General features: G+C 39.8%; 1 protein-coding gene across 6 annotated transcripts in view; it reads right to left on the bottom strand.

The window, feature by feature from the left end:
- Positions 1 to 23560, bottom strand: part of KCTD15 (potassium channel tetramerization domain containing 15) — a 259607-nt gene that overhangs the window by 65555 nt on the left and 170492 nt on the right. For 3 of the 6 annotated variants that reach the window (XM_033069853.1, XM_033069854.1, XM_033069856.2), the window contains 2 exons: positions 17276 to 17313; positions 13580 to 15018 (listed from right to left, as the gene is read on the bottom strand). In XM_033069853.1, coding sequence (XP_032925744.1) covers positions 13870 to 15018; positions 17276 to 17313 — 1187 coding nt within the window. In that variant the 3' untranslated portion in view covers positions 13580 to 13869. Of the gene's footprint in view, positions 1 to 10545; positions 10632 to 13579; positions 15019 to 17275; positions 19367 to 23560 lie in introns of those variants that run through there. The other 3 variants (XM_033069855.2, XM_033069852.2, XM_042779624.1) reach the window with 3 other exon arrangements.

Here is a 23560-nt window from a genome sequence, read left to right as displayed (position 1 = left end):
TCTATTATTGGGACAATCTTTTCCTCTGGGCAGCTGCCAGATTTTTCAAAACCAATGGGAAAGCTTATGAAAGGTTAAGTCCTTTCCCTGCCCCCGCCTTCTTTATAAACTTGAGATCACTATTGCTAAGGATGCAAACTAATGTTTCCAGTTTTCAAAGGAAAAGACCACCTCTTCCAAGACAGATATTTATGAATAATCTATGACTTTGGGGAAACAACAAGGTAAAGGAAGAGACCCTGAAGAGTATGGCAAAACTGAAGTGGAAGTGTGCCAAGTAGTTCCTATCATACAATGTGGTAAATTTTCTATGGATAAATAAAGTATCTTAATTTGTCAGGTGCGTTTTCCTGTTCTCATTGCAAGTGGTCCTTTTGTTTCATAACGTTGAATGACAGAAAAGTAAAAAAATTGCAATAGACAATAAAGATGTGTTTTGACAGATGCATTCTGGAGGAATGAGTGGGTACCTTTTACTGAGTAACATGAAAGTTTACTTTGTTCTTTATTTATGTGATACCTGGAAACAACAGTGGCCAATCAGACCTGACTCCTAGGTGTCTTTCTGCTAGAATGTACTGTGTTGCTGTTTTGGTTATTTACCAGTACTCTTATTCTGTCTATATGAAGTGTTGATTCTCAAGTTATAGAAAAATTCCAAGAAACTTCCAATGCATCCATTTATAGTGTGTTGCAAAAGATTAGCAACAGTTTGAGCAATAGCTCAGATACCTGATTTCTGTGACTATTTTCTTATTTGCAATAAACTCATTCTTCAAGTGGCACCATCTGTGCCCTTTGCAAAGTGTCTCTGGCAGAGACTGTATGAAATGCTCTGTGGTGTGCAAGAACTGCAGCTCTTTGGGGCGTGGCAGGAGACCATGACACCTTGTTTTAGTTTGGAGGACAGGTGTCTGCTAAGAAAGGCAGGAGCTTCTCTTTAGAATGAAGAATGTAAACTCCCTCCTTCCAAATTATTATAATTTTGAAATCAAGGGGCTCTCAGGCAAAGATATGGGAATAGGAATAACAGTTCTTTACTAGGGAAATTAAAATAGAAATACAATACTACAAAGAAACAAACTCCAAACCCTGACAAAGTCAGAGCACAACCTGACACCCCGTCAGGCAGGGTGTTGGCAGCAGTCCCATTAAATGGTGGCTGCATCCTCCTGCAGTGACAGATGTGGCTCAGTTGGAGCAGTGCTCCTGTACAAGGTGCAGTTTCTGTCCAAAGGTCCAGCGATGATGTGGAGAAATCTGGTTTTCTTCTGGAGTCTAGATGGAAAAAAGGTTGCCTTAGTGTCCCAAAACCTCTGTTTTTATCTTGGTAAGAAATGTTGGGCTCTTCCCCCTGGCTGGAGCAACTTCCAATGGGATGCAGTAATTTTATCAGTCCCACAGTGGGACTCAATGGCCATTAGCAGAAAATGACTCGCTGGAGGAAGGATGGGTTGTGAAATGATAAAGAACAATGCCCTGCCTGGTTTCAATGGATGGCTCATTAGCAGAATATCTCCCACGGAGATAAGGGTCACTGCCCCCACCCTCAACAGATGGTGATAGAATAGATACCTTTTATCACATCCTGTATTATAACCCAAGACACACCTCTTCAGTGTTCTGGCCACAGAGCAACAAAGTGTTTCTTGCTGGGGTGGCCTTGACACCCCCAGATATCTTTGAGACCTTTCATCTTGGACAAACTTCATTGTGACAATTTTTATCTTTGAAGAACTAATAGAACTGTTCACCTTTTTACTACATTGACAGTTCTAATTCAAATGATCCTGGCTGTAGTAATTTGATTATTGAAGCACTCTATGATCAAGAGTTACTTAAGCTTCTTGTGCTTGGTGTTGTACTTGTAAATGATGGCAGCATCTTTCTTTTACTTCTTTCTGAAAGAAAAGGCTGCATATTAAAAAAAAAAAAATTATTTTCTTGGTTAATAGTTCTATTAAGTACCTACAGTGCAAAGCATCATAACTTAAATTCTTTCGGTCAAGGAATCTAATTAGATCTTAAAATTCTTCTTCTTCCAATGAAATACCTTATCTTCCCCAAAACTGGAACAAGGAAGTCTTCAGTTTTACATAAATAGTTTATACTTTTCTGCCACCAGATCACCTGGTGGTAATAAAAAGACCTTATTCTTTAAGGCTACAGGCAAGCAGTAGGATGCAGAGAAACATATTGGGACAAGCTGAATGAGACTTCCCAAAGAACATCAAAATTTCTCTTCTAGTGAATAAGAAATCTTGCCTTTGGCACTAAGCTATATTGAATTCTTCAGAAGGGAATGAAAGGGAAAATCTTTCTCTAAGCAGGAAGGTAACTTTAATGCAGAGCTGGAATGTATGGATTTCTACCTCTTCTCCATTTGGTGCTTTGATTTGCTTTCCCTTTGCCTTGACTGACTGTGCTACAATACCACTATTTTATTTCAGTTCTTTAGAGCTGAAAATACTAAGACACAATACTGGGATTGGTGAACTCTTCAGCCAAACAAATGCCATATACAACCTTGTTTCTGTTCCATGGTAAATATAAAACCTCATACTGTTATGGTGTGATAAAAGGTGTGCTGTCCTTTTGATTTTAATGCTTGATTAAGAGAGTCCTTAATCCTTTGCTTGTGGTTGTTTTGAGATACACTCGGTTGGTAAAAACTTAAAAAAAAAAGCAGCTATGCATTGTTGCATAAATAAGGTATCAGAAAGACTTTCATTACCTACATTTGGGGATGCCTTTTTTAAAGAAAAAGTCTCTGACTTTGCTTACCTGTACCTCTGGATTGACTGTACAGCTGTCTTTAACCATATTAATGACCTTGATAAGTAGAAAAGATTGACCTTGTCTCTGCTGTGAGTGTGAGGCTCTGATTGTCCATTTTCAGAAGATATGCCCTTCTAGCCCACTCAGTGTTTGTGGGTTAATCGTCTAGATTTGTGGAGAGGAACAAGTATTAGGAAGAAGGGTGTTAAATTGAACTTCTTCAAGGTGTGTGAGCATGACTTGGAAGATGGCATAGGTAGTGCTTATTTATAGATATGCTAATATCTATGCTTATTAGCTACAGAGAAACTGCAAGGGGGAGAAACTGAATAAACAGCGAATGAAGAAAGCTGATTTGGATGGTCTAGTAGACCAGTGCCCAGTCAGTTCTAAAATATCTTTACCATTAAGGAGAGAGTCTGAAGGCCTGAATTTGGTCTTACAACCTGGCACATTGATTGAGTGAAGGAGAAAAGACTGAGTGGGAATTCTTATAGGAACTGTAAGGGTAACATAGAAGAGAAACTGTGAAAACCAGGATCAGAAGATGGTAAATAGATGAAGCCCTGTGGAGAGCATGTATTGCTGTAGTTTAGAAAGGAAATTTGGAAGTGCTTCTGCCAGAGGAGGGATATGGTGGCTTTTACCAAAGCTGGGACACTTATGGAAGGACTACAAAGATGTAAGGGGCATGGAAGCCATAAAAGAAAGAAGAATATCCCTGCTTCAGCTTCTGTTAGGTGTGAGGAATACTTCCAAAGCACTTCCACTGCAGGACCAGTCCTGGTCCAGCTGCAGTGCGTGGTTGATGTGTTCTACCCTGGGCACATCCTGTAGTGTTTCACCCAAGCCAGTTCTTCCTCTCTTCAGATTCTGTGTAGCCTTTCCCTTTCCCTTTCCCTTTCCCTTTCCCTTTCCCTTTCCCTTTCCCTTTCCCTTTCCCTTTCCCTTTCCCTTTCCCTTTCCCTTTCCCTTTCCCTTTCCCTTTCCCTTTCCCTTTCCCTTCCCTTTCCCTTTCCCTTTCCCTTTCCCTTTCCCTCCCTTGGCTTTCTTCTTGGCACAGGTTCTGTCCTCCCTGACTTTTAGTGGACTGATTTTTGTGCCTTAATCCTGAGGGGCCACTGAATGAGGGAGGGTATTTATAGTGAGCTTTGTACTTTGGGTGCCTGATATGAAATTGGCACCTGTACAGGGCTGACTGAAGGGAAGGTAGGCTGAAGTTACCCTTGTGGGGCTTTGTGATCTGGCTGGGTCAGAGAAATGATGTAGAAAGTATTTTAAATGTCAATGAGGAGTAAAATTCTTTAGGCTTTTAATCTTAGTGAGTTTTTGCTTGATTTAGTCAAACCCTTCCCAGTGCTAGTCACCAATGAGACTTTTCTCTGGAAACTTGAAGACTTGAGGGTCTGTCTGATTCACAGGGGGGATCACTATCAGCCTAATGGGACCTTGGTTGAAACTTTAATTACAAGAAGACAGTAAAAAGCACTGTTTAAGAAAAAAAAAATCCCCTTATCAACTTTTGTTGCTAGTCTAGTCAGGCTAAAAATTCTGCTTAATCTTAATGATTAGTGAGAGTCCTTCATTCCTGTTAAAGAAATTACTAATTATTCGGAGGCAGTATATTAAAGGAGATCTAATCAAGATATCCAGAATATTGTGACATATTTAAATCCCATAATATTTAAAAAAAAACATTTTTGAGGGAGTAAAGATACTTTATATACAATTAGAGGCAGTATGATTAATAACCTTGGGCTCAGATTTGACTGCTTCTTTTGGGATTTTGGGGTTTTTTCTGTATCTATGGAACCAAATATATGCCTTAATTACCAATCAGTCAGTGAAAGCAGAACTGAAGTGTGGAGGTATTTACTTGGATTTGTATTAGCATTTCTTCCACAGATTTGGATTAGTAAAGCTGAGTGTATCTGCAGGTTTTGATTGTTGTCAGGGAGAATGTGAATCCAAACCATTGACTTAGATTTTCAAAACTAGCAGACCTGTCTGTTTTGCATCATTTGACATTTATGCCACATGCTAAACCTGCAAAAGGTGGCTGTTAGTGCAGGTAGTGTTAAATGCAGGAGCATTTAAAAGTTCTGAGCAGATTCAGGCCATTAAAAACCAGACACTGTCTTTTCTCCCCAGCCCTATGGACGTTTCAGGAGGAACAGATTTTGATATGTGAGAAACAAACCCATTTGATTTGAAACCATTCTGGTTGCAGATAATCTGAAAGGCTACAACATAAAATCTGATTTAAGACAAGAAAAGAGGAACCAGGTACTTTTAAGGTTTGGACACTCACAATACACTTGATACAAAGTCAGTGAGTGAATAATGCTCCTTAAATAGCTGTGTCAGTACTTCCTTTCATTGCAGAAACAGGCCAGTCAATGCCTTCAAATCCAGTGGGATTGGGAGGTTTAGGATTTTGGAAGGTGTTACCTCAGAGTACTTTGCTTGTCAGGTACAGCTGCAAGGAAAGAGGTTTCTGAGCTGAAGTGGGAAAATGTGTTTGAAGCCAGTCTTTATTGTAATTCTGGGTTTCACTTATTTCTCATGGCTTAAAATGGTGAATAGTAGGGAAGAAGTAGCTCCTTGTGACAGGGGATAAATGGGGTGTACTGTCAACCCTTTTATCTTCTGAATTTTTCTAAAATTGATTTTACTTCTGCACATGTTCATTCTGGACTGTTCATAAGCTGTATTTTTTTGTCAAGTATGACAAGCTTAGCTTTTTATTCTGAACGGTCAATTTTGAAACTCAGGATGAAAGAGCTCCAAGGTAAAATGTTTTTGATAATTACCAGCTGCTGTGTGCTTTGTAGACTGTAATATAAACTTGACATTCAATTTTGGTGGGATGATCTAATGACGTTCTGAGATTTATTTTAGATAATAAAAAATAAACGCCCTTTTTTCAAGGATAAACATGGGTAAATTGTCAGATTCACAGCCCATCTCATATTATATCTGCTGTGTTTTCCACACTGCCTGAAATGGTCACTGTATGCCTGATTTATAAAGACAGTATCACCTTGATGAGTACACAGTGTGTCACTTGAGCAGGATTCATGTCTTCATGGATTTCAGTGGAGAAATAGAATGTGAGACAATATAAATATTGCAGCTGCTTGCTCTATCACATTGTCTGTTTTACTGGGCAGGTTACCTGCACTGTAGTGATGGTTTTTTGGTTGGTTGGGCTTTTTTGGTTTTTTTGGTTTGTTTTTTTATTTTTTGTGTTTTTGTTGTTGTAGTGGTGGTGGTGTTTGTTGCTATTTTGTTTTGGTTTGTTTTTTTCCCCTGATACTAATAAGAAAACAATATTCTGGTAACATTGGTGGGGAAACTCCTTTCCATTATATTTTACAATAGGTGAATTAAATGAATTTGAGATCATTAAGTAAAATGAAGTGTTAAACACTAAACTTTACACCATTCGTGCATTTTCCTCCTCGCCAGAGATGGGGAAAAATAAGTGGAGCAATTCTAGAGGAGACCCAAACCAGTCAGATACAGGCAAATTGTAGGCAGAAGCTCCCAGTTACCTGCCCTAAGGGTTAGTTAGCATTCCTGGCTACTGCTAGGTGTAGGAGTATTGGTATTATTCTACAGTATTGTGAATGAATACTGTAGAAACAGGTCAGCTGTTTGACATTTTACAGACAGCTAAAACTGTGTCCTGTGGACTTCAGTGAAGGGAGCTGTATGTGGGCTGGCATCACCTTCACATGACTTCTCTGGCTCCATCATGGCACACAGGAAGGGCCATACTGACTGGGTGCTCACTTAAAACACAGATAAAAGAACTTTCTCTTGTGATCATAATGTGTGTTAGTCTGTATCTATGAATTTGAAGGTGAACTGTAGCCTGGAGCTTTCCTTTCTTGAGAAAGAAGCCACCTCCACTAGTGTTTAATGGGTTGGGACAAGCTCTCAGTGCAGTTGCCTTGGGCCATTGCTTCCCATGCTGCTGTTCTCTCTGCTTGAACATAATCTTACCACCTTTTGCAGCTCATGACATGCTTATGTTTGGATATGTTGAGAGGAAATTGCCTATATTAAGTGAAAATAATTTTGGACAGAATTCCCAGATTGGAGAATAACTGTGGAAAGATTGGATTGTGAAAGGCTCTTTAATTTTCCTAACTTGACAGTGTAATTTTAAGTTCCATGAAAAAAAGAGGACACTATTAGAAAACATCACCCATAGAGATCACATAATCTGAAACATAAGGCCAGCACTGCTGTAATTGTTGAATTTAAACAGAAGAATTTGGGTCTCATGCAAAGCAGGTACACAATGGAAAGCTTGACCTCTGCTGCAATTCTGATAAATATGTCTTCAGTTAAAAAAAAAGTTGGTGGCAAAAATGGCAACAGATGGCAAAATTTGAACAAGTTTATTTGTCTAATTGTGTAAAAGCCACCGTGGCACAAACTGCCTGGAAAATGACTCTTGAAAGATTTATCCATATCGGATATGTTGGATTTATCCACATAGGATATGTTGGATATGTAAGAAGCATATGTTATGTACATATGTTCCTTACTAGGTGCATGTTAATTGTGCACTAATGTGTGTGTATGCATAGGACTTCCCAAAGTGTCATTTTAAACTAAATATTTGGAGTTCTTCCTTAAACCAGACCAGAAAATAATTTTACAAGGTTGAATGTTTCTCTTAGACTTGTGGTAAAGCAATCATTCTTATTCTCTTGCATGAGTCACAACTGTGTCAATTGCTTCATAATATATTGCTGAAACAGTCTGATGGCAGTGAGCAAGGCTTAGTCATGTCTGTCTTCCTCCTCTGTGTCAGTTCTGCCCTTACTGCTCAAGTGATGCACTGTGAATGATGCTTCAACATATTCCAGGATTACATTGAATGTGGAATGGGGGAGTGCTTGCCATTCTCAAAACTTGAATCCACTGTGAATCTTTACTGCATATTTGATTATGGGCACCTGTTGGAGTTAGTAAGCTAGGTCTGTCTCTGAATTTTTCAGAGTGAAATCAGAGTGCAGGGATTGAATTAAAGTTTTTGGATGGATTGAAGTATATTAAGTTACTTACACATAAAGTAGAGGTGTAAGTTGAAGTTTTGGGATGAGTAAGTGAGTCAGTAAGTAAGTTTTAGAATGAGCTTCAGTGTTTTTAGTAAGTGAAAGGTTTAGATGCCAGAGTAGAAGAGCAATTTTAGTGAAGGTTGAAAAACATAGTAATGTTTTCAGTGCAGGCTCCAAGAATGTGGTTTTAGGCAGTGCTTAGACATAATAGACCTCTAGTAAGAATATTACATTTTTCAGATAGCACAAAATAGGTTGTATGCGTAGTTTATAATTATCTTAGCATGATAAGAAATTAGAATTCTAATAGGTTAAGAAGTGGTGGTCTGAGTTTGCATGCTAGCTTGTTAAAAAATCCTATATAAGAGTAAATACTGGGGAGAGCTGGTGCTTTTGCCACTGCTTTTTGCCATTGCTTTTCTATTTTGCTTTGCTTTGCTTTGCTCGCCCTCATCAACAGCCAAGAAGAAGACAGGAGCTGCCTCAGCAACATCAGCTGCCCAGGACCTTGACAGGAGCAGCTTCTGCTTCTATTTGGGACTCTAAACCAAAACTTAGCATGGACTTTAACATCTATGACTTTGCCTTTGAGACTGATGTGCCTTTGTAATAAACAGCTTTATAGCAACTATTAGCTGCTTGCTCATTTAAGATAACCGGACAAAGTTGGCGCGTAAAGAGCATCGGAGGTTTCAGCCTCTGTTGGAATGGATAGTTCTGAGGAATTTTGGCAGAAGTGACTTACCACTGGTAAGTATCTGTTGTCACTAGTGTAGCTAATGGAAAAAGGTGTCTTGTTTTTGACTCTGGTGCATTTTTTTACAGCAGTATCATGCTGGAAGACATTACAGATGTTTGGTTATAGACTTGCCTGTGAGGTTCCAGAGAGAGAAGCCAAGAAAATAGCTGGTCCTTCTTAAGTAGCTGTTGTGTTTGGACAAAAATTGCTTGCATCTTGCCATATAAAGCTTGGGACACTTCCCAAGTCATTATTCAGGAGCGTGCAGGTGCATGCTGAGGCTTTGAAATTCCCACACATAACAATGCCAACCTGACAATCATCCCTTGAAGCAATATCAGCTCAAACAGGCTGTGCTCAGCCTTGCTTCTCTCTTGTGCTCTGAAAACAAACTGAGGCTGCATGCAGATGTGTTCCAGAGTCAGTGGAGTTGAAATGGTGAGGCTGGGATTTGTACACTGTGTATTCCAATTACGCCCAGCTACCTCTGTGATTTCTTGTTGGGGGTAGGAAAAGAACATCCTTCATCTCAGTGTCAGCAACTTGTATCAAGAAAGCAACCATGGTTAAGAGAAACAACGTCAGAAAAGAAAGTTCTCCTTTTATCTGTTCATTTCTGGTAATATGGTACCAGTTGAATTGTCCTGACAAACTAATTTGTACTGTTGTACAAAGACACAAAAGCAACTATGTAAAAAACAATGCAGATGTTTTACATACATTGAACTAATTTTCTAATTAATTTTTTGGCATTATATCTCCCTCCATGCATTTGCAAGTTTGTAGGTGCCTTAGTATGTACAATGCTATTTGCACAGGATCTTTTTCTATGTACTTTTTCTATGTGTATATAAGCAGATAATTGTACATGGATTTGTCACAGGTGTGCTCTTGCTGTCAGTGATGGTGTTGCCCAAACAGGAAAAGTAGTACAAAGAAATGGGGTTAAATTCATGTGCAGTGTGGTGCATGCCATCCATGTGTGCACCTCTCCCTTACTCTGTGTATCCCTCTCTTTCAAAAAGGATATTCTTTGGTCATCCAAATAGTGGAGTTGCTCAAATGAGGCAGGGGAGGAAGGGAATCACCAGAATTCAGTACCTACAATTTAAAAACTTTAAAATCTCTTTACTTCATTCATTATATAAAATATAAACCAAATTGCAGAATCAATTAAGTTGGAAAAGACGTCTGAGATCATTGAGTCCAAACCGTGACAAGAAAAAAGTGAACTCCTATCCCCAGTTCATATTTACTTGACATTGTGCAGTCTGATGTGCTCAAACATCGGTGACTGTTATGGAAGAAAGCACTGGAACCCCACCATTGCAATTCTGAAAAGTTATGGACAGAGGAGTAAGAAAATTCATTTTAATGTCTTGATTCCTTTATTTTTGGAGGCATAAGCTCCCATAAACTGACACTTGTGGTATGAGGTCAGCCATGGTAAGCAAGTGTAGTAATGGGGGGACTTAAATGATAAAAATCTCAGCAAATCACCATCACCCAATTTGTGCATATTGCAAGGATGACTTTTTGGTACACAAAGGTCTCAAGAACATAACTTCACCTGGATCTCAATGAATTTCACTTACAGAGCACCCCAGTATTAAATTCTTAAATTATTCTCTAATTAAAATATTATAGGTGTCTATAGCCCCTCTGCTGGGGCTCTTGGGCTGGGCTCTCAGTGTATATCTCAGTGTATATCCCACTGTGCTATTTGTAGTTACTAACTCAAGGGTGGGCAAAATTCTAGGACAGTAGGAGCTTTGAGTAGGGCGGAAGGGCAGTAAAGGAACAGGAGTAAAATATTGAAAACCTTGAGGTGAGAGCTAGGAGTACGTTCAGTAATCAGGCCAGTAGTACAAAATTTATCTCTTACCTAAAATACCTCAAGAAGAATTTGAAAACCAATTAGATTGAAGAAATATTTTGTCTAATATTTACCTTGACTGACCTCTGAGCTGTTTGGAAACAGGATTTTTTTTGGTGCAGTCTTTGATTTCTACTTTCCATAAGAAATGAATATTTCTCTGTGAAGAGAGGGATAAATACAGGAATGAATCAGAATGAGCACCTCTGAAAAAATTCAATTGCATTGAAATGAAAATGCCAAGATTTTATATGTGAGGGAAAAAAAGACAAGATAATCCAAAGGGAAATAAGCAGTATGAAAACTTCCCACAATCTAGTTAAAATTATTGCTTTTTGCTTAAAAATTTTTCTTGACATGAAAATAGTGGTTTACTTGTCTGCTGCCTTGGATTTTTTTGTTCAAGATACTGCATTTCTTCTGGCTTTAAAATGCATCTTTACAAATATTCTTTTAAACCCGCTTGTTACCTTGTTTCTACTACTCAGCAGGGAATAGGAGCTGAAAGTAACAGAGCCAAATTAATACAACTGGCCACAATTAAGTATCTGTGAGTATTAGAAGGGTGCTTCTCTCTTCCTTGAGAAACTGTAAATGAGATACCCCTGTGCCATATACAGCTTGTTATAACCATGCAAATCATTGATCAGTTTTTGTTTAAAGAGTGCTTGTTATCCCAGACAAAATCAACCCTGTCAGTCTTCACCTTCATTTGTCATTAAAAATGTAACTTCCCTGTTGGTATCTTTTACTGTAAATGAATTAAAATAGATATGGAGAGGGTAGTGGTAGGTAAAGTACAGGTTTGATACAATCAGAAGTGCAATTTTATGCTGGTATTGCTGGCATTTTTTCACTCATACAGTGAGCACTGCTGATATGGGAATGTACCAAGCATTTCAGATGTAAATGTGTCTGTAGGATTTATGTGGATGTAGATTAAGCTGAAAAAGAACTGGGAGGAGGCAGGAGGAGGAAGGAGAGTCAGGTCTTGGATGTGAATCCAGCTGAAGGATTAAGTCCTCAATCTTACCCTTAAAGTACTCTAAAACTAGCAGAGGTCTGAATCCAAATGATGCCCAGCTTTATTCTGGTTTCCTCACTGAGCTGACCCATGACTCTGCATGTTCCCTTTGCTGCAGTGCTGCTGCAATAGGATGAATTGAGATTCTTCTCCCAGGGGAAGTTCAGCTGCTGACTGGAATGAGCTCAGCACACTGAGCTCTGATACTCTGACCTGCTGGCAGGATCAGACCCTGAAAAAGCCTAAGAGGGCTGCAATAACCAATATGTCCTCTCCTTGTGTTGGTGACTGTAGCTACAGACCATCAGTTGCATCAGGCAGAACACCATGACTTCTCAGAACACTTAATATCATTAATTGCTAAAGATGGCTTCACTTAAATTCCTCGTGGTGCTCCTGGCTATGACTCCTCAGGCCCCAATCCACCCTCCAGGAGTTCCCACCACTATCAGAATCTGCTCCATGTGCACTAGGAAGTGATCCCTGTGCCTTGTTTTCCCCTGGGTGCTCCTGTCTGTGACCTGCTGAGCGAGGCTGTTGGCTGGGCAGTCTGAGCTAACAGACCCCAGCCTCTACTGCTGATCTGAGCTGAACTAGCAGAAACATCACTGTGAATACAAAGGCTGTTCTGCAGTCATGTGAGCAGACCAACAAGCTTTTGAGTGTATGGAAAAGTGGGATGGGTGGGGGGCTGCTGCAGCAGCAAGGCAGTGATGAGGTGCTTGGGCACAGGGAAGGGTAACTGGTTTCATGGAACACTGTAAGTTCCACATTACTTTTCTAATCCAACCAATTTTCTCTGAACAAAATGGAAAAATTTGATGTCAGACTTAATACGTAAAGTATTTGTCAGTGAAGCTTTCACTACAAGGTATTTTGAAACAATTTTTCCTCCATTAAAATTTTCAAAAAAAATATACTGGGTGTTTCTCTGAAAACTAATGCCATTTCTTGTGATGCATGAAACTATTCCTATGAGGATCTGGAAACAGATTGAAACAAGCATTGTTTCTTAGGTGTTTGCATTTGTAGTGCTGGAATTCTTGGCTGTGAAATACAAACTCTAGAAGTAACTGGGGAGTCCAGGTTTGGCATTGTGGTGGAGTTTGATCCTTGTTCCAGTATGGCCAGTTTGAATATCATGTCAAGTGGATAAATGACATGTAAACAAGAGTTCTGTATACAGAATTTGAGTGAAAAATTGAGACTGGCTCAGTTGGTGCTGATAATGCCAAGGTGGGGAGTTTGATTCCTGTATGGGCCATTCACTTGAGAGTTTAGCTTACAAATTCTTGTGGATCACTTCCAAATCAGAATATTCTGTGATTAGAGGCAGTAACTAATGGAATGTTAAGTATTTTATTCTCACAAGACAGTCTGGTAGAGATGAGAAAGTCCTCTCAAGCATGGAAATTGAACTGAAACACCTGGAATATTTTTTTGCATGTTAAGTCAGATATAATTATTACTAAAATGAGCAAGTGCAAATTGTTAGCAGCAATGAAAAGAACTATCCTGTTGGGCAGGAAGTGGCATTTATTCTTGCTTGTTATTATGATGGAAAGATTTGATATTACTGGTGACTATGAAAATTAAACCAGAGATTTATGTTAATGCAAAGGATTAAAAGAATTTTAATAACACTTATAAAGATACAAATGTTCGCCTGCATTTTATCTTTTTGCAGATGAACGTGCCACAAGGGAAATATTGAAGGAGGAGAACACATCCTCTCTCCAAATTGCAACATCTGGTTTAATACTGCTCTCACATGGTCATTAAGTATTAGTTGTTTTCACCAGTGTGTCTATGAACAGTGTAAGTATGATTAGACCTTTTCTCCCTAACTAAATTAAGAATATCAGGAAACCATGATCAGCATCCACCTTCAAACACTGAGGGCCTGTGTATGGCTTCATGCCTTGCACATTTCAACAAGCTGTACATATAACTCAGTGTGCTTTCTTTCTTGCTACTCCATCACTTAAAGACTTATTTTCTGAACAGTAAAGAGCTTGGAATACTGGCTGCACTTCAGAATTGCCAGCTGTGTGTCCCTCATTTCAAACACACAGACCCCCAAGTGCAAACACGGGCCACACCAGCCTGGAAAATTCTGTGCTTTATTTGAGGGCCCTGACATATTATACATATATGTACATACATTTCATATGGAGAAATTATAGAAAAAAATATGATTTGAAAAAGGAGGCAATTAAGGTGAAGATGTAAACATCTGTTTATATTCTGGTTTGGGTTTTTCCCTGCTCTTCGATCAGCTGTTTGCTAACAGTTAAGTATATATAAACAGATGCCACCTGAATTTGTCACACAATTCAACTGATGCGACTGTGGAAATATCCAGGCTCTCAAATTAATATAAATCTTCAAAAGGTTTTGAGTAGTTGAACATCAAATAATCCATATAGTAAAAGTCATAGCTTTGCTGTCGTTGAGAAGGAGAAAGCTGTGCAAAATACTGTTGTGTAATTTTAGTGGTAGTTCTTTCTTCATTGGAATGACGATCTTTAAACTTAGGGAAAGTTAAATTTTGTGGAGCACCAATCAAGTGCAAGAAAAAGTTTGCATCTTCTTCCATACTTTCAAATTTCCCAACAAAGTCGTAGTCTATTAAACATGGGCTGCAAAGCCTATTGACATGATCCCAGTGTATATCCATACCCACTGGCCTATGGACATCCAGGAGATACTGAATGAACTCTTTAAACTTGACCCCAGAGCCTGTCCTTAATGCTTCCTTGGTGGCATTGACACGGTACCTGGAAATGATGGCTTTTCCAAAAACCGGGTGGTAGTAGTTGTTGGGATGCTCAAACTTGTCCCGAAATGCAGATACCAGCTTTTCAAAGGGCTCCCTAATGAAGAGCATCTTCGTGTAAGTGTTGAGCCTGTGGTAGATGCCCTTATGGTCGAAGCCATCCAGCCGTTTCAGGTAGTTTCCATAGTGCACCGTGTTGTGCTGGATGTCCTTTGTGGAGGAGGCCAGCCCATTCAGCACCATCAGCACCCGCTTCCAGTTAGAGCAGCCAGCTTTTGGCACTTCACAGTATAAAACTCTGTATTTGTCTTCTACAAATATTCTAGACACGTGATAGGGAGTGATTATTCTTCTGTTATTACTCTTGTACTTTGAACAAGTTTCCCTCATAATGCGCTTCCTTTCTCCTTGGATCTGATAGAGACTTTTCCATTTGCTGTTGTTTCTATCCTCATATTTAAGTGTGGGCAGGTTGAGAATGGAGCTGTTCATGGAAATCAGAATTGGGCTCTTTTTAATTATAAACCTCCTCCTGCGTTTGTAGAGCTTGATGGAATTAATTTCCTCACCTTTCTGTTGATCTTTCATAGCAAACATGACGCTGCTTTGCCTTCTGTCAGTGCTTTGAAGCTTGGTGGGCACACTTTCAGGTGGCTCTAATGAATCGCTCTGCTTAACTGTTGCTGCTCTGTCTGCAGTATTTTTTCTCAATCTTCTATCCTGGTTGTTGCTGGAAACGCAGTCCTGAGGAAAAACAGATTAAAGATATTAGTAAATGAGAGATTGTCACTACTTAACAGCTTGCACCACTTCATATGGATCTTTTTGTAATTTTCAGAATCGTGCAACAAAACATGTTGTCACCTTGTTATGTGCTTACTGAAACTCAAATTTCCAGTAAATTCTAGTTCCCATTTGGATTTAATTGTATAACTGTATTTTAGTTGGTGTACCCAGACCTTGACAGGTACTTTTGTCTTAGATGTTGTTGAAATGTCTACAAAATGGTATCTGAGTATCTTGAGGACTTGCTTAATTATTCCAGATTGTTAATTATTCCCTGTTGTTACACAAACTGAAGGGTTTGTTTGTTTGGGTTGCATTTCCCACCACCCCCCCCCACCCCCTTCCCACATCAGTAATTTATTTTTGCAGTGAGGAATTTGGCACAGGGTGAAGCCCAGCAGGGAAAGGAGGGGAGTTTGTTGAGTTTGTAAGGTGGAGTGAGATGTAAATGTGGGCTGAGGGAAGCAGGATGTCAGTGAAAATGCTGTGGTTTGGCACACAAGAAATGGGTTTGGTGAGAGCAGCACGAAGGGAACCCCAAAGGGAGGCTTGAGTGAGGTGAGCCTGGGAGCAGAGCAGCTGGGACTGGATGAGAAGCAGTGGGAGGTGGGAATGGAGCTGTGGAGGATGAGGTCACTGAAAAGTGAGTAAGTAAAGCAGGTCTATGGGCAAGGCTTTCTGGGACATTGGGGGATCTTTGTCATTGGGGGATCCCTCTGTTAATAATTCCTGCATATAGCCCAGGTGTACTCCATTCCTTCCTGCTTTTCAAAGTTCTGAATTAAATCCTGTCTGTGCCTCTAAGATTAGGATTCTGGTCACTGTTTATCATCCCCATTTTGAGGTAACCCAGATCAGAGTAGCATATGGACTACCATGGAGTATTTCAACAGAGAAGCATATGTAGCTGCAGAATATTTATTGTTGACCCAAAATACTTAGTTAGAGGGTTTTCAATTTTAAATTTAAATTTTTGATTTTCAGTGTTTTCCCAATAATATTTAAAACTGGCTTAAAAACAGTGTGAATTTTAAGTTAGGGAACAGAAGTGTCATACTCTTTCAGGGTGGCAGATTAAATTTAATCAATTTTACAAGTCTTTGTTGTCTGAAAAAAACAATTGCAATAGGTGACAAACTTGTTCTGTCATGGAGGTTATATCATGTCACATTCTTGTTAAAGGGTCAGAGAATAAAAAAGTCTCAGAAAAGAGATTCAGAATTCATTACAAAAAACATTGTTGACAAAAGAACAAAAAAACCTAAATTGTATTTTGTGGGTGACTTGTTTGTATTGATAATTACTATACAAAACTAAAAGATCAGTATTAAACACAAATTTTAGGACACTTGAAGAATTCAGGTTGGATGCTGTGGTAGTGAATGTGGTGTGCAGACTGGGAAGCCAACTGATAATTTGTTATGGGAAACACTATTCAGTTGTTGGGAGTGATTGTTGTACTTTCATGTTCAGAGGTTGTTTCTGTAGTCAGAAGCGTGTTTGTCTTTGTAAATACCAGATGTATTTCTAAATATTGCCCTTTACAAGACTGACTGTAATTCAATCCTATGTACTCATGCCATGACTGATATTTAGGAGTTATTACATTCAGGCTGGATTTGATATTCTGGAATTCTGGATTGTAAGTGATGCTGATGATGCCCCTGCAGTTTCTGGGAATGTCTGCTGTCAGTGTAACCCTTGGTGCAGCAGGTCGGGTGGAGCTGCAGAGGAGCTGTCAGTCCCTCTCCCCCTCTGAGCAGGCCATGGCACCTGGGAACAGTGGCAGCTGCAGTTTGCACTTTTCCTCCGCACACTTTGCTCTTGTCCTTTGTGGGCTAGAGGCAGCCCCGTGCAGCTTGACAGCCACTAGATGGAGGAATTCCACCAGCATTTGTCTTCAGCCTGTTTTCAAGTACCTCTCAAGGCATTCATTTGATCAGTGTGATTTCATGCAGAATATTAATAAATGCGAAGTTTACAATATCTTTTAGCAATATCCAGTCTAGGAAAAAAATTCATAAAACTGAAGTTGCATAGCTTATCAAATTCCTATTTTAAAAGGAAGATTTACATTTTCATGGCTAAACTTTTGATGCATCTTTCCTTTTCAGTGCTTCATCTCCAGTGTAGTGGCCTTATCTGAGTCATCTCTATTTGTACTCCATACTCAGAATATGGGTACAATTTTCTTTATGTACTTCTGAAAACTTACTTTTTTTGGTTGCTGGAATCCCATGTTATATTTTATCCCTAAACAAAGAAAGAAAGTAAAGTAATTATTTAGAAATAAAAACCACATTAGTTTATTTTCGTCTAGGCTGCTAAAGCAAGTGTTGTTAATGCAATGATGAATATACCAATGATGAATCACAATTAATGTATATTTCATAGTATCAATAATCCGTGAAAGGCCTCTTTATGTATAGATATCATTAAAATTGTGAAATGGAGTGAAAGTACAACTTTCACCCTTTTACAGATGGGGAAACTGAGATGAACAAAAGTGGAACAAAAGTGATTGTTTAACCTCAGTTATAAGACCAGTAGCAGAACAAGAATCAGCTGAAGGTTATGATTCCAGGCTAGAGATCTAAAAAAAAAAAAATGGCTTCTACCCTGGAACTTTGTATAGGATGGTACTTAATCATAATAACAGCTTGCATGGAGTACTCTGCTGTAAAGGCAACACACACTGGAGTTATGTGTAAGTGAGGTCATATTTGCACACTTTTGGAGAGGCAAACAATACAGAATCATATTTCCTCTAATCTTCTGACTTCTACAGTGATATTTACCTGAAAATAGAACAATAAAGGTGTGAAAATCCTAGATGGCAGCTTTAGCTGATGTGTAAAGTTTCTTTCATGACCATAACCTTTGCTAGGTATAACTTAATAACAGGGAATGGATAATGGAAATGCTCCTGAATGATGACATTTGTTTGAGGCTTTTCAGCTGGTAGAGCTGCTGTCATTGCTGCCAATGTTGCTTGAAGACCTCAGTTTAATGAGTATACATGATGAATCCACAGCCTTTTGGACAAGGACAATTACAGGTAAAGGTCTTGCACTGCACATCATTATATGAAAGCTCAGTCCCATCAGGTTGATGTTCACAGTACCAGGAAAGCTCTCAGAAACACCTGGCATGAGATTCACATTGTGACTTACTGCAGTCAAGGTAGCAAGTCCAGCTTAGATGATCAGTCCTGCTTTATTTTTGTAATAAGCTACAAACTGATATTCACAGTACAGCCTAAATAAAGTTGCTCTGGTTATTTCTATGCCCCAAGAGCTCCTCTAACAGTGTTCATGATGCTTTTGTCTTATGTTTGAGCTTTGACTCCACTTCTGCAATTTGTTAGCAATGAACTCCAGGTTGTGTGGGATATTGTGATTCTGTGCTTATTAAAAGCAAAGAGCATATTATTTTTACTTCATCAGAAATAAGTTCTAGACACCTTACAGGAGTCTTAAGCCTTCTCCAAGCTGCTTCTCAAAAATGTTTAGCTGCAAATTAAAGTCAGAAGGTATCTACTAAAGAGAAATAGAGCTTGTCTGTAGCAATCCTGTGTGCATTCTGGAGACCTGAGGCTGATCCTTCTGCACCAGGCTTTAGGAGCTGCTCCTGAGCTGTTATCCAGTTCCTGAAGTGATCAGTTAAAGAACCACACTTATTTTACTGTTGTGTTACGTGTTACAGAGCAAGGCAGGGAAGGAACCTGCTGTCCAAAAACCCCAGCAAAATTTGAGCACCAGCACATTGAAACAACTGATACTAAAGCATGGGTGATCTATTTGTACCATGAAAATGTTGTATTTGTCAGTAAATGTAACTGCTTCTTTTTTGCCATACCCTAAGGGCCTCATTTTAAGCTATTTGAGCTGCTTGGCTTTTGCTCTAACATCATTAATGCAGCTGCTTGGAGTAGTTACTTAACTCATAAGATGGGGAAGATGAGCTTCCCTTTCCAAAAGTATTTTGAGCTTTTTACAGCTGAGAACTTAAATAGGTGAGGAAAGACTTTTGGTGACTTATCAAAAAACTGGGGAAGTACTTTGGACGGAATCAGTTACATGTGCTGGGGCATTTGTTGTGTCCAAATTAAAACATCACTTAGGGCTGGTTTTCATCAGTTGTGGTCATTTGTTCTGACTTAAAGCAAGATCTGGTACCTTGTAGCAAACCCACACACTTTGTGTAATTACCTCTTAAATTTGGTGCCACGACTAATTGTTATTAATAAGTGCAAAGGGCAGGTATGAGATCTAACTATTTTGGGGTTAATTATGATTATGTTTTTGTCACAGTGTTTCATAAATATAACTTATCTGGAAGATAAATATTTTGTATTGATATGCTCTGTTTTGAAAAATGAAAAATAAATGCTGAGAGGAGATGAGCAACCATTTAAGAAGATGGTTATTCATTTACTGGCTTTAAGATGTAATCAGAACAATAATTCCTGCTTAATATAAATGTTTGGTGAAGCACTTGCCAATCTCTTAAATGTTTTCTGAATTTGTGACATCTAAATTTGGCTTCCTTTAGTTGTCTTTCTCATGATACAGTCTGTCACTTTAGATTTAAATCTACATGACAAAAACTTCTTAAGTGCAGTGAAGTCAGGGAAGTTATATTGCACAGATCTATTATACTAATCAAAATCTTAATTTATTGTTATGCTACACCTTCACTATCCATATTTTTTACCAGGTCTTTGATGTTATGGCCAAAAGGGTAATATTTTTGGTGATAAATAAACCTCTGGTGTCTGGCACACGCAGTTGAAGGCAGTAATCAATAGCTCTGGGGTGCCAGACGTGATGATGACCAACATCTCAGTGGTGCCCAAGCACAGAGGCAATAGCAGAGACAGACTCATTCTCTCAGTTATGGAGTGTTTGTGCTGCTTTTCATGGTGTTCTTTTCTCTTCCACTTGTTTGACCATGATTTTCCAGGCTTGAACCTGGCCTGTGTTTTATGCAGTTCTACCACACAGTGAAACGCACTGTGAGCAATTCTTTATTTTCTTTTCCAAATGCTATTAGCAACACAATAAAATGGCTTTCATCTTCCTTGTGTAATACTGTTTAGTTTCACCATTCTGCCTTCTCTGCTTCAAGACCAAATTTTGGTTTGCCTCTGGTGTTTTGCTCTGTTTTGAGACTCAACTACAGCTGAAGTATTTTTTAATAAAAATGATAACTTCAAGTCTGCATCTGCAACTCATCCCTTACAGGGCTTGTGTGCACAGAGTGCTCTTGTTTGCTTCATCCAAACAAACTTGTGAAATTTCCTCTGGAACAGTTGCTATGGCATTTCAGGAACATCTGTGTCAAGTGTCCTATCCACACACACCCCAGTCTTAGGTCTTTTCTAAGAGACAACAATGTATACTTAATTTACTTAATTGCAGAATGATTAATAGAGTAGTACTCAGAATTCTGATAAGCATGAAAAAAAATTAGCTGGAAGATTTTCTCAAAAATACTGGTCAGAAAATTAAGATAGTTTTTTGTTTGTTTGTTTGTTTTGTTTTGTTTTTTTAATATTTTAACTCAGCTGGTACAGTATAAAAGACCTGCGCATATCTGATTCTAACTTACTCCAATTGTTTGCATATTTGAATTACATTATTCAGTAAAGAAATTTAGTTAAAGATTGCTACCCTAGTAAATTATTTGGTTTTACATCTATATAAAATGTAGATATTGTATACACATCTGGAATACTTTTGAAATATATAAAACTCTAAAATAAAAGCATTTTCTACAAAAATTAAGGCATAATTAGGACAGACTTTATATGTGTGTCTGTTTTAACTATGTGCTATAAATCCCTTTACTAACATAAACTTATAGTTTGATTTGGAAAAATGCCTTCAAAGGCTCCATCGAAGCTACACACAGTATCTCATTTTAATACAGATAGAATTAATGAGGCCAAGTAAAGCAGTAGCACATTTTGTGCGTCACGAAAGAAGCAAACCCGTGCAGCAGATCTCCAGAATCTGATCCCTCTGAGTCCCAGTGAAGCTGCAAGTGTGTGCTGACACTTCCTACACGTGGGCAAACTCTAACAGGGGATGCTTGGGTTAAAGGATACAAGTCCAGTCCTTGCAGACAGGTTGGGTGGTGCTTTCCTGTGCACTGGGGAAATGATGGAACCTTTCTGTGGCTGTTTCCCAGTGTCCAAACTAGGCCTTTGGAGCACTAAGTAGTTAATCATGGCTCTTTGAGAAAAGAGCTTCTTTTTTCCCCCCTATTTTTGGAAGACATAAGAAGTTTGCCAAGATGCTGAGGGTTGGGGTTTTTTAGTCTCTTTGAGCTTTCTTTCATGTGTGAGTTCCTTTGTAACTCAGGTAACACATTTGTCCTGAATTCTCAGCTTTTTGTTTAAATCCTACCATTGTCAAACATAAAATTTCTAAGAGTTGAAATGCAATCTCTTTGAGGAATTTTGAACTGTGACTGATGGCTTACTCTTAAGCAGTAGCTGTGGTGAAGCAGAGCACTTCCCAAAAAGAGAGCCTCATTGTCCCCTCTCCTATGCTAACACACCATTACTTTCCATTGTTCTTGTGCTTTTATGTCCAAGTCGGCTTCAGAGATGCAGACATTGGATCAAAGCGAAATTGTGGGTGTCATTTCCAAAGCAGGCAAACCTGGGGTTCCTCCATCCCACAGGCAGCAGGCAATGCAGCCTTGTGCCTTTGTGTCATGGGGTACTTGGGATGGTAGCAGCTTGTGTGCACTTCAGTTGATTAAAACACGACTACTCTGGCTTTTTTGTAACTGAAATGACTTTCCATCTTAATGAAGCAAGGGAGTCTCTGGACAGAAGTACTGTATGCAGGGAAAGCAATGCAATTCTGAAGGGCATAGCCTGGAAATAATTAAAAACATTCAGTTCATCCATCAGTCTGAACAAGAAAAAATTACAAATCAGAGAGCTGAAGCAGAGATCAGTACACGCATTAAGTGATATTTTAATGTTTGCCTCTTGAGGACTTTCACACTGTCAAAGAAGTTGGTATTCCCAGATGATTTGTGGCACCAGTAGCTGATCCCTTATGCTAGGAGCAGGAAATCTGCACAGAGCTGTTCTGAAGCACAGTCCCGAGTCACAGCTGCTGCCAAGGTGTCACTGCTTCCCTCCTGATCCCTCATTAACTCTCTCCCAACCAGGGTGCTGTGTCCCTCTTGGCAGCTTAACTTAGGCCACCCTTCACACATGGCTGGCCTTGCCTTTTCCAGGAAGGAAAAGTTACTTTTCTTGGAGTAAAAGATCAGTGTGTGCAGCTGGGTACCTACTGTTGTAGACACGGCTTCCACCTGAGGATGGTGTTTATGCCTACACAACATTTCTCAGACAAAATACCCAGGCTACCTTCCTGTCTTGTTTGACACTGACCAACTGCCAGGCACCCACAAAAGTCACTCCCTCATCCTCCCCTGCCACAGCTGGGGAGAGGGGAAAAAAAGAATGAAAGGTTCATGAGTTGAGATTAGGACTGGGAGAAAACACTCCAAGGGAAAAACAGGCTCAATTTAGAGATGCAAAGTGAATTTTGTTACCATCAAAGTCAGAGTAGGATAATGAAAATTAAATAAACCCTTAAAAACACATTTTCTTCCCCCAGCCTCTCCCTCCTTCCTACCAACAGCTCAGGGAGACAGGGTATGGGGGTTTTGGTCAGTTCATCTGAGATCTTCTTCCCCTGCTCAGGGAGATGAATTCTTCCCTGTGAGACCATGGGGTCCCTCCCACAGGAGATAGTTCCCTGTGAACTTCTCCAGCTTGGCTCCATCTCAGGAGCAGCAGCCAAACCACATCTGCTGCAACCTGAGTCCCTCCCACGGGCACACAGCCCTCCCAAGACTGCTGGGACCTGGCTCTCTCTTTCCATGGGCTGCAGTGCTCCAAGGACAGGCTGCTCCAGCCTGGAACCACGGCCCCTCTCTCCACTGGGTCTGCCACTGGGTCACAGCCTGCTCCAGGGATCCACCTGCTCCAGTGTGAGCACCTTCCCCAGGGGCTGGGGTGGATCTCTGCATCCTCATGGATCTCTGCACCCCCATGGATCTCTGCATCCCCCATGGATCTCTGCACTCCCATGGATCTCTGCATCCCCCATGGATCCCTGTGGGCTGCAGGGGCACAGATGCTCCACTATGGTCATCACCAGATTCTGCAGAGAAATCTCATCTCCAGCACCTGGAGCATGTCCTGCCCCTCCTTCTCCACTGACCTTGATGTCCCCATGTTGTTTCCTTCACATGTTCTCACCTCCTCCTCTTCTCTACCTGGAATTCAAACTGTGGCCCCACTTTGTTTTGATTTCCTTCTCCGATATGTTATCACAGAGGTATTGCCAACCTCTCTCATTGGTCCAGCCTTGGTCAGCAGCATGTCCATCTTCAGAGCCATCAGGGATTGGCTCTGCTGGCCATGGTGGAAGCTTCCAGCAGCTTCTCACAGAGGTCACGTCCA

This window comes from Catharus ustulatus, chromosome 11 (genome assembly GCF_009819885.2).
Source record: "Catharus ustulatus isolate bCatUst1 chromosome 11, bCatUst1.pri.v2, whole genome shotgun sequence".
Lineage (NCBI taxonomy): Eukaryota > Metazoa > Chordata > Aves > Passeriformes > Turdidae > Catharus > Catharus ustulatus.
The sequence above is the reverse complement of the archived record's forward strand: the minus strand, read 5'-3'. Positions and strand labels throughout refer to the sequence as shown.